This window comes from Symphalangus syndactylus, chromosome 11, assembly GCF_028878055.3.
Source record: "Symphalangus syndactylus isolate Jambi chromosome 11, NHGRI_mSymSyn1-v2.1_pri, whole genome shotgun sequence".
NCBI lineage: Eukaryota > Metazoa > Chordata > Mammalia > Primates > Hylobatidae > Symphalangus > Symphalangus syndactylus.
The window spans coordinates 55,544,670-55,557,763 of NC_072433.2; the positions used below are offsets into that span (position 1 = coordinate 55,544,670).

A 13,094-nucleotide genomic window follows, 5' to 3' on the forward strand; every position below is an offset into this window, starting at 1 on the left:
CTCAAACAATAACAACAACAACAACAACAACAAACTACACTCTTAGCCTGGGCGACAGAGCAAGACCCTGTCTTAAAAACAAACGGCCGGGCGCGGTGGCTCACGCTTGTAATCCCAGCACTTTGGGAGGCCGAGGCGGGCGGATCACGAGGTCAGGAGATCGAGACCACGGTGAAACCCCGTCTCTACTAAAAATACAAAAAATTAGCCGGGCGTGGTGGCGGGCGCCTGTAGTCTCAGCTACTCGGAGAGGCTGAGGCAGGAGAATGGCGTGAACCCGGGAGGCGGAGCTTGCAGTGAGCCGAGATTGCGCCACTGCACTCCAGCCTGGGCGACAGAGCGAGACTCTGTCTCAAAAACAAAAACAAAAACAAAAACAAAAACAAAACAAAACAAAAAGCAAACAACAAACAAGAAAACCCCATTTGTAACTGCCACTAATTGGACTATACTTCTGGTGGGCCATCTTCAAGTTTGGGCTTGAATAAACCCTATACTTAAATACTATTTTCTCAATCTCGTTATTTAATGTTGACAAGGGCCATTGGGTTATATAGATTTGCTCCAATCTATGTAGTACGCACACCCGCGGGCTCAACCTCAGCTGTTTGGGATAGTTTCCTGACTCTGTTTCTTAAAATTAGCACTTTCAGCCTGGCTGGATGACTCACACCTGCAATCCCAACACTTTGGAAGGCTGAGGCAGGAAAGCTGCTTGAGCCCAGGAGTTCCAGACCAGCCCGAGCATCAAAAGGAGACCTCATCTCTGCAAAAAATAAAAAAAATTTAGCTGGGTATGGTGGCACGCCAGGAGGTTGAGGCTGCAGTGAGCCATGACTGTGCTACCGCACTCCAGCCTGGGCAACAGAGCAAGACCCTGTCCCTAAAAATAAAATAAAACAAAATAAAGATGAGCACTTTCACGAGTAAACTGGATTGGAGGATAGGAACAGGAATCCAACACATTCTCTGCCTCTCTCAGCACCTTGACTATAGAAGTTATGTTTATCTCCCCGGTCCTAGCATCCACAGCAGGGCCTGGAATATAGTAGGGCAAGAGTGTGTGGACTGCATGAATGTAAGCTCCATGGGGCCGCGTGCCGCCACGCTGCCAGCTCGATGCTCCGCACGTAAAAGGCACTCACTAAAGCTTCGCGGAATGAATGGGCGAAGAAAGCGAAACAGAAACCACGCCTTTACTAAAATGGCAGCCCGGGCTCCCTTTACCAAGATGGCTGCCGGCCCGCGTGGACAGACGGGCGGTGGGCGCAGGGGGCGGGGCAAGAGAGGGCGTGGCAAGAAGGCGGGGCCAGTGGGAGCCGTCAGGTGCGGCCCCGCCCTCCGCCCTCCGCCCGCTCCCCCCGCTCGCCCCGCTCGATTCCGGATTGGTCCGGTTCCAGCGCCGCAGCCCGGCGGCCGCGCTGTGGGGCCGCCCGGCGCTCGCCACTTCCGGCGCGTTGGGGCTGTTGGTCGGGGGCGGTCGCGCGGTACTAGCGGGTGACTCCAGGGCGGGCGCGCGCGGGGATGCTCTGGGGGGCGGCGGCGGCGGTCGTGTGGGTTGAGGCTGCGTGGACAGCGCGGGCCCCCGGGCCTCTCCCCTGAGCCGGCCGCCTGGGCCGCGCAGTCGAGGCCCGTCAGCCTCCGCCCGTTCAGCCTCGGGGCCGGGCCCGCCGCCACCTCTGCTCGCGGAGGCCGGGGAGCCCCTGCCTGGGCCCGCAGCCTCCCCCGCGGGGGTCGGGCCCGGGCGGGGGTCCCGAGCCGCTGCCCTCCTCGCCGGCATCCGAGCCTCATTTCCTGCTTTTTCAGTTTCCTTGGGGAGGGGCGGGTGGGTCTGGATGAATTGTCTCGGGGGCCCCCGATGAGGCGACCCGGGCGGCCCTGCCCTTTTTAGAGGGCCCCCTCGGGGCCCGGTGGGGAAGGGGTTGTCTTTGCATGGGTGGGGGACTTCCCGAGTCTGCCGGGACCATGACCTGAACTGTGCGAGCGGGACGTGTCCGAAGCCCAAGAACCAGCTCATCTGAGCCGCCCCCTCCCCGGCCAGCATGGTAAGTGGGATTGGAGCCCCCTTCCCTCCTGGGGTGCCCTACCAGAGGGGTGGGAATGGGCCCCGGGGCTGCTGAGCCATCGCTTCTCTCCCCATGGCGGGGAGAGGCGCGTGCGGAGCCTGGCCGGTGACACATGCGTGCAGAGTGTGCAGCCCCGGCCCTGCGCTCCCATCCCCCCAGGGATGATGGCTCAGGCCTGGGAGGGCCCTGGGAGCGCAGCAGGCACAACCCTTGCATCTGGTGTTTGCCTCCTGCAGCTCCTCCGGACAATAACTATCGTTTATTGAGGGCTTACTACTTGCCAAGGCTCTGCGCGAAGTGATTGACAGTACAGTAGTATTTAATGATCACACCAGCCCTCTGTTAGGAAGTGGGGAGACTGAGGCACGGAGCAATTAATCCCCCAGCTCAAGGTCAAGCGACTTTTTAACAGTGTTAAGATTTGAACCTAGGCATCTGACTTTGAACCTAGGCATCTGACTTTGAACCTAGGCATCTGTAATACACTTAGCTGGGTGATTGTAGGAGAAACATCTCATCTAGCTGTAGGTTTATATATGGGGAAACTGAGAGAGGGATTTACAGAGGTCACTTGCACAGGTGATGGCAGAGTCAGGAATGATCGTGATCTTTTGACACTGAGGCTGCTATTCTGCATGCTCTGATCTCTGCTGAAGATACCTTCCACGTTTTCTAGACCGATACTTTCAATACTCCCCTAAATGTGTGTACCCACATCTCTTTGTTAAGCATTTGTCTTTTTGCTCTTGTAATTATTTCTGAGCCTTATCTGTCCATTGCGGTAGACACAGCTCCTTCAAAGACCAAATTGTCTGAACGCTTATCTGCTCCAGCTCCTCGCACATAGTAAGCCCTTGGTGAGTACTGGATCACCCAGCCTGTGGTTGAGCACCTCGAGGAGTGGAGCTGTTCTCCTCAGTTTCACCCATTTTACCCCTGCCACGTTAGTGGTATAATAGAGAAAGGGACATAGCTACATCTTTTGTGATACAGACCTTAAGGCCTGTGGAATTTTCGAAACATTCAAGGGGCCTCTGGGTAGTGTGTAGGTCCTGAGATATGGAGCTTACAGCCAGCTGGGTAAAGTACACCATTAATGCTGAGCAGCACCGTATAGTATATGCTATACGTATAGTGTATGTGTTTTATTTTTATTTTTTTTGAGACAGGGTCTTGCTTTGTTTCCTAGGCTGGAGTGCAGTGGCACGTTCATGGCTCACTGCAGCCTCGACCTCCTGGGCTCAAGCAGTCCTCCCACCTTAGCCTCCCAAGTAGCTGGGAATGCAGGCAAGTGCCACCATGCCTGGCTAATTTTTTGTGGAGATGAGGTCTCACCTGTTCCCCAGGCTGGTCTTGAACCTGAGCCCAAGTGATCCGTCCTCCTCAGCCTCCCAAAGTGCTGGGATTACAGGCATGAGCCACTGCGCACAGCTGAGTCTATATATTTTAACATATATATTACACAATATGAATTGTGGCAAATCAGTTAAGCTTTCAGTTCCAATTTCCTCAACTATGAAATTTGGGGATAGGAATTCTCTAAAGAGTAATCTAGAGGTATGAGGTATAACATTTAGTGGTTGATGAAAGTAGCACTCATTCCTTCCTTCATTTATTCTTTCAGTAATGCTTTTTTTTTTTTTTTTTTTGAGATGGAGTTTAGCTCTTGTTGCCCAGGCTGGAGTGCAGTGGTGCAGTCTCAGCTCACTGCAACTTGTGCCTCCCGGGTTCAAGTGATTCTCCTGCCTCAGCCTTCCGAGTAGCTGGGATTATAGGCATGCACCACCATGCCCAGCTAAATTTTGTATTTTTAGTAGAGATGGGGTTTCACCACGTTGGTCAGGCTGGTCTCGAACTCCTGACCTCAGGTGATCCATCCGCCTCGGCCTCCCAAAGTGCTGAGATTACATGCGTGAGCCATCACGCCCGGCCTCAATATACTTCTTAAGTTTTGTTTTTTAATTGTAGTAAAATATACATAATTAAAATTTGCCATTTTAACTATTTTTAAGTGTACAGTTCAGTGACATTAAGAACATTCACATTGTTGTGCAACCATCACCACCATATATCTCCAAAGGTTTTTTCCCAAAACAACCTATACCCCTCTTTTTTCAGTCTCTCCCCTGCCCTACTTTAGTTTCTATTTCTATGAATTTGACTACTTTAGGTAGCTCATGTAAGTGGAGTCATGAAGTATTTGGCCTGTTGTGACTGGCTTATTTCACATGGCACAGTGTTCTCAAGCTTCATCCGTGTCGTGGCGTGTGTCAGAGCTTCCTTCCTTTTGAAGGCTGAATTCCATTGTGAGTATGTGCTACATTTCGTATATCCTTTCATCCTTCAGTGGATACCTGGGTTGCTTCCACCCTTTGGCTATTGTGAATAATACTGCTATGAATATGGGTGTACAAATCTTACAAGTGAATCTTCAGTAGCCACCACCATATACCAGTGCCTAGGGCGTGTACAGATGAACAAGACACATGTTCCTCCCCTTGGGAAACTTACAGCATTGCTTTAGGACCCTTGGACAGAATTTTGTTATTGACTGAGCTAGCCCAGAACCCTTGTATTCAGGTTTCATTTTAATTGGCAGTCAGTAGAGCATCATGGGAATGACCACCTTTGAGTAATGAATTGTAAAGTAGTTGGCTTCATGAACTCCATGTGCATTTTTTCTGAGGTATATTGCAAGTCAAAGTTTTCGTCACCTAGACCTCAGTTATTTAAGTACACAGGGGGTGGCCATAGTTGATGTGAATAGGATTGTCCTTTTTGTGTCACTGACACAGTGGTTCATCTGTAGATATCCTAGGGTCAGGGGCTTGGGTAGGGTAGGCCCTGCCCCCCAAAGGTAAGGAAACTATTGCCTGGCTGGTGTCTTACAGGCGGAGGGTCTTTTCTCTGGGATCCCAGCTCTTTATTCCAGGAAATTATTTCCTCTCCATTTCTTGCTGACTTAACATTTTTACTTTTAAGGGTATTAGTTGGCATAAGTTTGAGCCTTTTTAATATCTTTTAAAATCTTCAACTCTAATAGACTTGAAAGTGGCATATTGTGATAAAAACTACCACTTATTAAGCATCTTTGGTGTGCTAGCTATTCTTCACTCATTACTTGTTTTTTCTTTCTTTTTTTTGAGATGGAGTCTTGCTCTGTCACCCAGGCTGGAGTGTAGTGGTGTGATCTTGGATCACTACAACCTCTGCCTCCTGGATTCAAATGATTCTCCAGCCTCAGCCTCCTGAGTAGCCGGGATTACAGGCACCTGCCATCACGCCCGGCTAGTTTTTTTTTTTTTTTGTATTTTTAGTAGAGATGGGGTTTCACCAGGTTGGCCAGGCTGGTCTCGAACTCCTGACCTCAGGTGATCCACTCGCCTTGGCCTCCCAAAGTTCTTGTATTATAGGTGTGAGCCACTGCGCCTGGCCTACTTTTTCTCTTAGTCATTCGGTATCAGTAAACCCCACTAACTCTGCTAGGTTCCACTATGGCTGTTTCTGCCAGAGCGGGAGATGGACAGACCTGCTCTAGGATTCCTAGTTGACAAGTGGTGGAGTTGGCATTTAGACCCAAAGTGCTCTACTCCCGAGCCTGTGCTCTTTGGGTGCTGCCTCATGGGAAGGAAGATCAGGAGAGTCCTCCACCTGTATTTTGTTTGGCTTAGAGATAGATAGTGGTGGGGCATAGGGAGTATGGGGAATTTTGTTTACACTATTCCTGTTGACCTTCACATTTAGAACCAGTTTAAAAATATTCATAGTTGCAGTATAGAATTACAGGAAGAGCTAGCATACTTTAACTGTATTTGATTAAATCATTTTTGGTTGCATTCCCATGGAGTCTTAAGTGGTGTGACATGTTAGAGGTTCCCATTACTTTGCTGAGAAATTATTACTTAGTATTGAGTGAACTGTTGCTTAATATGAAAATTGTGTGCAAAATTGAGTTTTTGCTTATATTAGCATTTCTTTTTTAGTTGCTTAGAAATTGAATTGCCTGCTAAGGTTTCTTTTCTTTTTTTTTTTTGAGATGGTGTCTTGCTCTTTCACCCAGGCTGGAGTTTAATAGTACGATCTTGGCTTACTGCAACATCTGCCTCCCAGGTTCAAGCGATTCTGCTGCCTTAGCCTCCTGAGTAGCTGGGATTACAGGCACCTACCACCATACCCGGCTAATTTTTGTGTTTTTTAGTAGAGATGGGGTTTCACCACGTTGGTCAGGCTGGTCTCGAACTCCAGACCTCATGTGATCTGCCCACCTTGGCCTCCCAAAGTGCTGAGATTACAGGTGGGAGCCACCACACCTGGCCTTATTTTTTTAATATCAATTACCACGAGTGGCCCCTGTAATGGAGGCAGAATCAGAACTGAAATTTAGCCATTCACATGGCATGTCATCTACTTGTTCACCCACAGCATTGCATTGTACCCCATGCTCTGAGACGTACGAAGAAGACATGGGGGTGCAGGGAGATGGCAGGGAAAGGTTCAGCAGTACCCAGAGGTTTTGTATGTCAGTCACAGCATTAGAGAAAGTCTGGAGAAAAAGTTACCTTTCAAGAAATGACTTGAATAGCTTCTGAAAAAATTAGTATATGATATGGTTCAAATCACCTGATAAAACCAAAATGTGGTCAGCAAAATTAATGTAGTATAAAGAAATAGGTAGATTTAGCCAGAGTTTTTGTTATTGGTTTTTATTTTATTATATATTTATTATTTTTTGAGACAGGGTCTTGCTCTGTTGCTCTGTTGTCCAGGCTGGGGCGCAGCGGCACAGTCACAACTCATAGCGACCTCGATCTCCTGGTCTCAAGCATTCCTCCCACCTCAGCCTCCTCAGTAGCTGAGACTACAGGCCCATGCCACCATGCCCAGCTAATTTTTTTATTTTTATTTTTTTGTAGAGAGTGGGGGTTGCTATGTTGCCCAGCCTACAATATAACAATATAATAGTTAATATGTGTGTGTGCGTGTGTGTGTGTGTGTGTGTGTATATATATATATATATATATATATCGCTTTCTATATGCCAGGCATCTTACATCTATGAACCTATGAACCCATTTACCGTCCCAAACAACTGCAGGAGGTAGAGGCAGTTTTTTTTTTTTTTTTTTTTTTTTTTGAGACAGAGTCTTGCTCTGTCGCCTGGGCTGGAGTGCAGTGGCGTGATCTCGGCTCACTACAGTCTCCACCTCCTGGGTTCAAGCAATTCTCCTGCCTCAGCCTCCCGAGTAGCTGGGACTACAGGTACGCACCACCACGCCTGAATAATTTTTGTATTTTTAGTAGAGATGGGGTTTCACCATGTTGGCCAGGCTGGTCTTGAACTCCTGACCTCAGATGATCCACCTGTCTGAGCCTCCCAAAGTGCTGGGATTACAGGTGTGAACCACCGTGCCTGGCTTAAAGGCAGCTTTCATTTCACGTTTTATAGCTGACATTCAGTGCACTGAGAGGTTAGGCAACTTCCCAAGGTCACACAGCGAGTCACTGCTCATAACCGTTACACTTCCAGGGTAATATTTAATACTGTCCCTGCCCTCTGGGAGTCAGTTTAGTGGGGAAGATAAGACAACATACTGTGAAAATACAAGAGACTGTGATACAGGTGATAGTAGAAGAATGTGTTGGTGCAAAGGGGCATTGGTACAAAGATTGCATAGGTACTGACCTGAGAGAGATTGGCTGAGAAGAGTCAGGGAAGGCTTCCCAGGAGGGGATATTTGAGTCTTGAAGGATGAGGAAGAGTTTGACACTGGGACAAAGAAAGGGCCTTCCAAGTGAAAGTTTCTTGCAGACAGTTACAAAGGTCACATATATAGCAACAAAGATAATAGAAAATGATAGGTGTAAAGTGAGAGTGAAGGAAATAAACGTTTGTTGGGTGCGTAGGACTTTCTAGGGCTTTATATGCATACCTATGTACACATATACATGTAGTACACAAACATGGTATTTTTTTAATCTGAAACCTTTACTCCTACTTTCCTGGGCCAGTTACTGCCCTATTTCTTTTTTCCCCTTTGCAACAAAACCCCAGGAAAGAGTGGCCTGTACTTGGTCTCTAATTCCTCACTTTCCCTTCGCTCATTAATTTTAGACATAGTATCTCGCCCTGTCGCCCAGGCTGGAGTGCAGTGGAGTGACCATAGTTTACAGCAGCCTTGAACTCCTGGGCTCAAGGGATTCCTCTGCCTAGGCCTCCCAAAATGCTGGGATTATAGATGTGAGCCCCCACGCCTGGCATTATTCTCTCTTAATCTCACCTATCAAGGTCCCTCCCACCAGTGTTGCTAAATCCAGTGGTTAGCTCTCAATCCCTATCTTACTGGATCTGTCAGTAGCATCAGACAAGTGGAGTACCCCTTCTGCAGTTCAGCCTTTTGTCACTTGGCCACTGGGACACTAAGGTGTGTTCTTGGTTTTCCTCCTGTCGCGCAGGTTGTTTCTTCCTCATCTCATAGCCGGAACACTCTAGGCCTCGAACTTAGTGCCTTCATCCAGGACACCTATAACCCAACATCTCTCTCCTCAGCTCCATTCTCGAGTCTCCAGCTGCCTGCTTGACATCCAAGCTGGTTTGTGAGACGGGTCACATCTCCCCTCTAGCTCAGCTCCTTTAGCTCTCAGTGGCTGTGCTGCAGCTCCCTCGGTCTTCTTACTGCTCTTCAGATCTTCTGGGCATGTTCCTGCTCCAGGCCTTTGGCCTGGCTCCCTGCCTCTGCTTGGACCGCACTCTCCCTGAGAATCTGCTTGACTAAACCTTTAAGCCTCGAGTCAGTTTTCCAGTGGGGCCTACCCTCCCCACCCTGTTTAAAATGGTAATGTGCCACTTCAGCACTTCCAGTCCCTCACATCCTGCTTTACTTCTTTTTGTACAATTTTTTAACATTTTATATACTCAATGTTATTAACGAGGTCGGTCTTTTGTTGTCTTCCGCTAAAATGTTAGCTCCATAAAGCTAGGGAATCTCTCTTTTGTTCATGTATCCCAAGAGTCTAGAGCAATTCTTGGCATATTGGGCAATTAAATTGTGGTAGGGATATTGTTGAGGTCTTGGGTGTTCAAAGGGAGCTTTAGGGAGGGAGTAAACTAGGCTCCCTAGCAGTTTCAGAAGTTTGGAAGTTTCAGAAGAGAAGGATGTGAAGAAGTAGTTGGAGAGAAGGCTATCAGGGTAGTTTGTGGCTAGATGATGGAGGGTCTCCAGTACTACCCTAGGGAGTTTGGCTTTCTTTTGTTGGATGGTTTTTCCTTAAAGAAAACTCAATCTGCTGTGTGTAGGTTAGATTTGGGAAACCAGATGTTACACCATGCCTATGTGGATGTGACAAGGGCCTGCTTGTTCTTGCATGTGTAAATTGTGGTTGAGACCTGGGCAAGGGAGTTGTCACTTAAAACTGATTCCAGAGTTAAGAGATGAGGAAGAAGAAAAAGCACAAGCTGATTTTGGAAGCCTGTAACCTGGTGATTGGGAGTAGTAGAAAGTTTTAATCAGTTGGTGATTTGGATTTGGTAGGAATGGAAGCGATAACATGTAAACTGATAGGAAGAGATGACAGGAGATGGGCCATGGGCTGATGGAATATGGGACGTGGCTATCTCTGTAGGTAGGTGAGCAGTTGTGGCGCTGTTGACATGAAGGTAATTGGCCCTGGGCAGGAGAAGGATGTTGAAGATCTTAAGTAGTTGCATTGTCAAACGTATCTGTCTAAGCCAAGGAAGATGTGATGGCACAGGCTGTATTGAAAGGGTGGGAATTCCTGAAAGTGTGGTTGCCACTCTGCCTCTACTTTTTCAACCTCCCACCTCTCCTTTCTACAACCCATTGCAGACTGACTTTTTTTTTTTTGAGATGGGGTCTTACTCTGTCGCCCAGGCTGGTGTGCAGTGGAGCAATCATGTCTCACTGCAGTCTCTATCTCCTGGGGCTCACGTGATCCTCCCACCTCAGCCTCCTGAGTAGCTGGAACTATACGTATGCATCACCATGCCTGGGTAATTTTGTATTTTTTGTAGATACGAGGTTTCACCATGTTGCCCAGGCTGGCCTCGAGCTGCTGGGCTCAAGTGATCCTCCGGCCTCAGCCTCCTAAAGTGCTAGGATTACAGGCGTAAGCCACTGCGCCCAGCCAGCAGACTGACTTTTTGTCTTCACCACTTTTCAAGATTATGTGTAACCTGTGTGTGCTGAGTTCAGTTTAATGCATATTTTCAATCCTTAGGTCATTTGACCTCTCTGTGTGGCCTTTGGCAGCCACTGATCTCCTTTTCTTGAAACACTTTTCTTCTTGGCTCCTGTGGCATCCATGATATTAGTCTCTTGGTTTAGCCTCCCATGGCTTCAGCTGTGACCCGTGTACCAATGAAAACTAAACCCTCACCAGCTGTAGATATCCAGTGTTCTGACAACATCAAATTAAATGTGTCTTAAACCAAATCCATCATCTTCCTCTCAGGTTAGTGCCTCCTCTGCCTTGCCCTGGTTCTGTTAATGACCTCATTTTCTAGCTAGTCAAACGATGAACCTGAGTCATCTTTAACTTCCTCTTCTATAGCGCCCCCCTCCCCCCGCTTCCAGACTTGTTGATGCTGCTGCTAACATATCTGTGTCCTGACCCTGACCTTTCCCTCCATTCCCTCTGCTTTGATCAGGCTGTCATTGTCTTTTGCTTTGGTTGTTGCTGTCATGACCGGTCCTGTCTTCCAGGTTCTGCGTCCCTCTGTCCATCTTCCGTACTGCTGAGCTGCCTCATAGAGCTCAGATGTGATCATACCACGTGAACCCCAGTCATTCAGAGCAGAGGGTTCCCACTGTTGTCAGAGACCAAGTTTTCATCATGGTAGAGTAACATGGGCCCTGAATTTTAAGTTTCTTACTTACTTTGAGGTCTCTCAGTAAGGATGAAGATGGTTCATTAAATACTTAAAGTGATTTATTTGGAATATCTTTGAAAGACTTCCCAAAGTACACCTTGTTTTCCAGCCACAGCAAACCATTTGTCATTCCCAGAACACTCAGTGCACTTTCATACTTGTCTGCCTTTGCTGATGCTGTTCCCTCTGCTCTAGCGCCCTTTTCTTTCTTGCAAATGAAACTTACGTGACATCTCAAGGTTACCATAAACATTACCTCTCTGAGGCTTTCCAGCTGCTAGTTTAACATAGGTCATCTTCGATTATAGTTTGGTATTTTTTGGCTTTTATTATTTTGATTTATTTGTTTTTGTTAATATAAGAATGACAAGACTACATTATTATTATTATCATTATTTTTGAGACGGAGTCTCGCTCTGTTGCCCAGACTGGAGTGCAGTGGTGTGATCTCGACTCACTACAAGCTCCGCCTCCCGGGTTCAAGCATTCTCCTGCCTCAGCCTCCTGAGTAGCTGGGACTGTAGGCGCACGCCGCCACGCCTGGCTAATTTTTTGTATTTTTAGTAGAGATGGGGTTTCACCATATTAGCCAGGATGGTCTCCATCTCCTGACCTCGTGATCCACCCGCCTCAGCCTCCCAAAGTGCTGGGATTACAGGCATGAGCCACCGTGCCCGGCCAAGACTACATTCTTACAGTAAGTGTCAGACAGGTCAGAAGTTTCAAGAGCAAAATGTAGAACTCTTGCCTCCTTCCCCACTCCCTCCTCCTCCTTCCCACTCCAAGCCTGGGGGTGAGGAGGATTAGTTCTTTCTCTTTAAGAGCCCATAGCAGAGTGCATCTTACTCTGCTTTGCCTCTCTAGTGCCTTGTAAGCATTCAGCAGATACGTGAGTAATTAAGAGTCAGGTATAAAAATAAACCCAAGCAGGTCAAGGTGGGCCCTTGAGGTTAGTAAATGATAGTGATAGTATTTGGAGAGGGTGATAAGAGTGAAATAGAGTATAAATGTAGTAAGACCTTGTATTTCCAAAATCCATGCAACCAGCAAGCTCAGATAACTGTATTTTCCCCCCCGGTGGGTGGAGATGGGCAGCAGGTGAGCAAGGGAAGTTGTCAGAACAAGTGCTGGGGGGGTGGTGTGCTTACTGGGGAGCCCCAAAGCTAATTGCTACTGGGAGAACCGCTGAGGAACAACGAGGAGTGGGAGTGGGGTGAGGTGAGGTCCTTGTGGATCTTAACCAAGGAAAGACACAGGGCAGAGAAGTGAGGGGGTGAAAGAGACTAATGGGAAGGGAAGGAAACGGGCATAGAGAGAGAAAAGGTCTGTGTTTCATAATTGCAGTCTGTGCTAGTCATTGTTAAGGGGCCCTCATGCATACTGCGTAGGGTACTTGATTTAATCTCACAGCCACCCTGCCAGGTAGGTATTATGTTCCCATTTTATAGTTGAGGAAGATAAGGATGCTGAGGCCCAGGGAGGGTAATGCTAAGTAACTTGTCCAAAGTTACCTAGTGTTCTCTTCAGCTGGGCTAAGAAAATGAAAAACCAAAAAAAACAGAAATCAGAATTACCTAGTGAGTTGACAGAGCCAGGATTCAGTTCTAAGGTTCCAACTCCAAGGCCCATGTTTTTTCTAGATCACTAGGTTCTTTTTTATGAGACGGAATCTTTACCTGTTGCCCAGGCTGGAGTGCAATGGTGCGATCTTGGCTCACTGCACTCCAGCCTGGGTGACAGACGAAACTCCATCTCAAAAAAAAAGAAAGAAAGAAAAAGTAGTATGACTTGAGGGCACAGTGGTAGCTGGTCCATATTACAGGACATCAACAAAAAGGAAGATTGCTTGATTTCTTTGAGTTTTAATTCAGGTAAGCCCATTAGGCTTAGCATATGCAATAAGTTCGTTTCCATTAGAGCAGCCTGCTGCTGTTTTATATGAAGGTTATAATGAAAAAGATCTCTGGCCTAGGGCTCCCTGAAAAGTTAAGGGTATTTTCTGAGCCAAATGGAGCTGGAAGAAAAATCGTTGGTTTCTAAACTCACTAATAATCAGACCTGAGAAGTTCTGTCCTTTCTTTTCCGTTTTTTTTTTTTTTTTTTTTTTTTTTTTGAGACGGAGTCTTGCTCTGTCGCCCAGG

General features: G+C 47.4%; 1 protein-coding gene across 6 annotated transcripts in view; it reads left to right on the plus strand.

The window, feature by feature from the left end:
• The first annotated feature begins 1,443 nt into the window (after positions 1–1,443).
• Positions 1,444–13,094, plus strand: part of XPO6 (exportin 6) — a 114,321-nt gene continuing 102,670 nt past the window's right edge. For 3 of the 6 annotated variants that reach the window (XM_063611970.1, XM_055233220.2, XM_063611975.1), the window contains exon 1: positions 1,444–2,045. In XM_063611970.1, the coding sequence (XP_063468040.1) occupies positions 2,043–2,045 (3 nt within the window). In that variant the 5' untranslated portion in view covers positions 1,444–2,042. Of the gene's footprint in view, positions 2,046–4,303; positions 4,373–13,094 lie in introns of those variants that run through there. The other 3 variants (XM_063611971.1, XM_055233221.2, XM_063611973.1) reach the window with 2 other exon arrangements.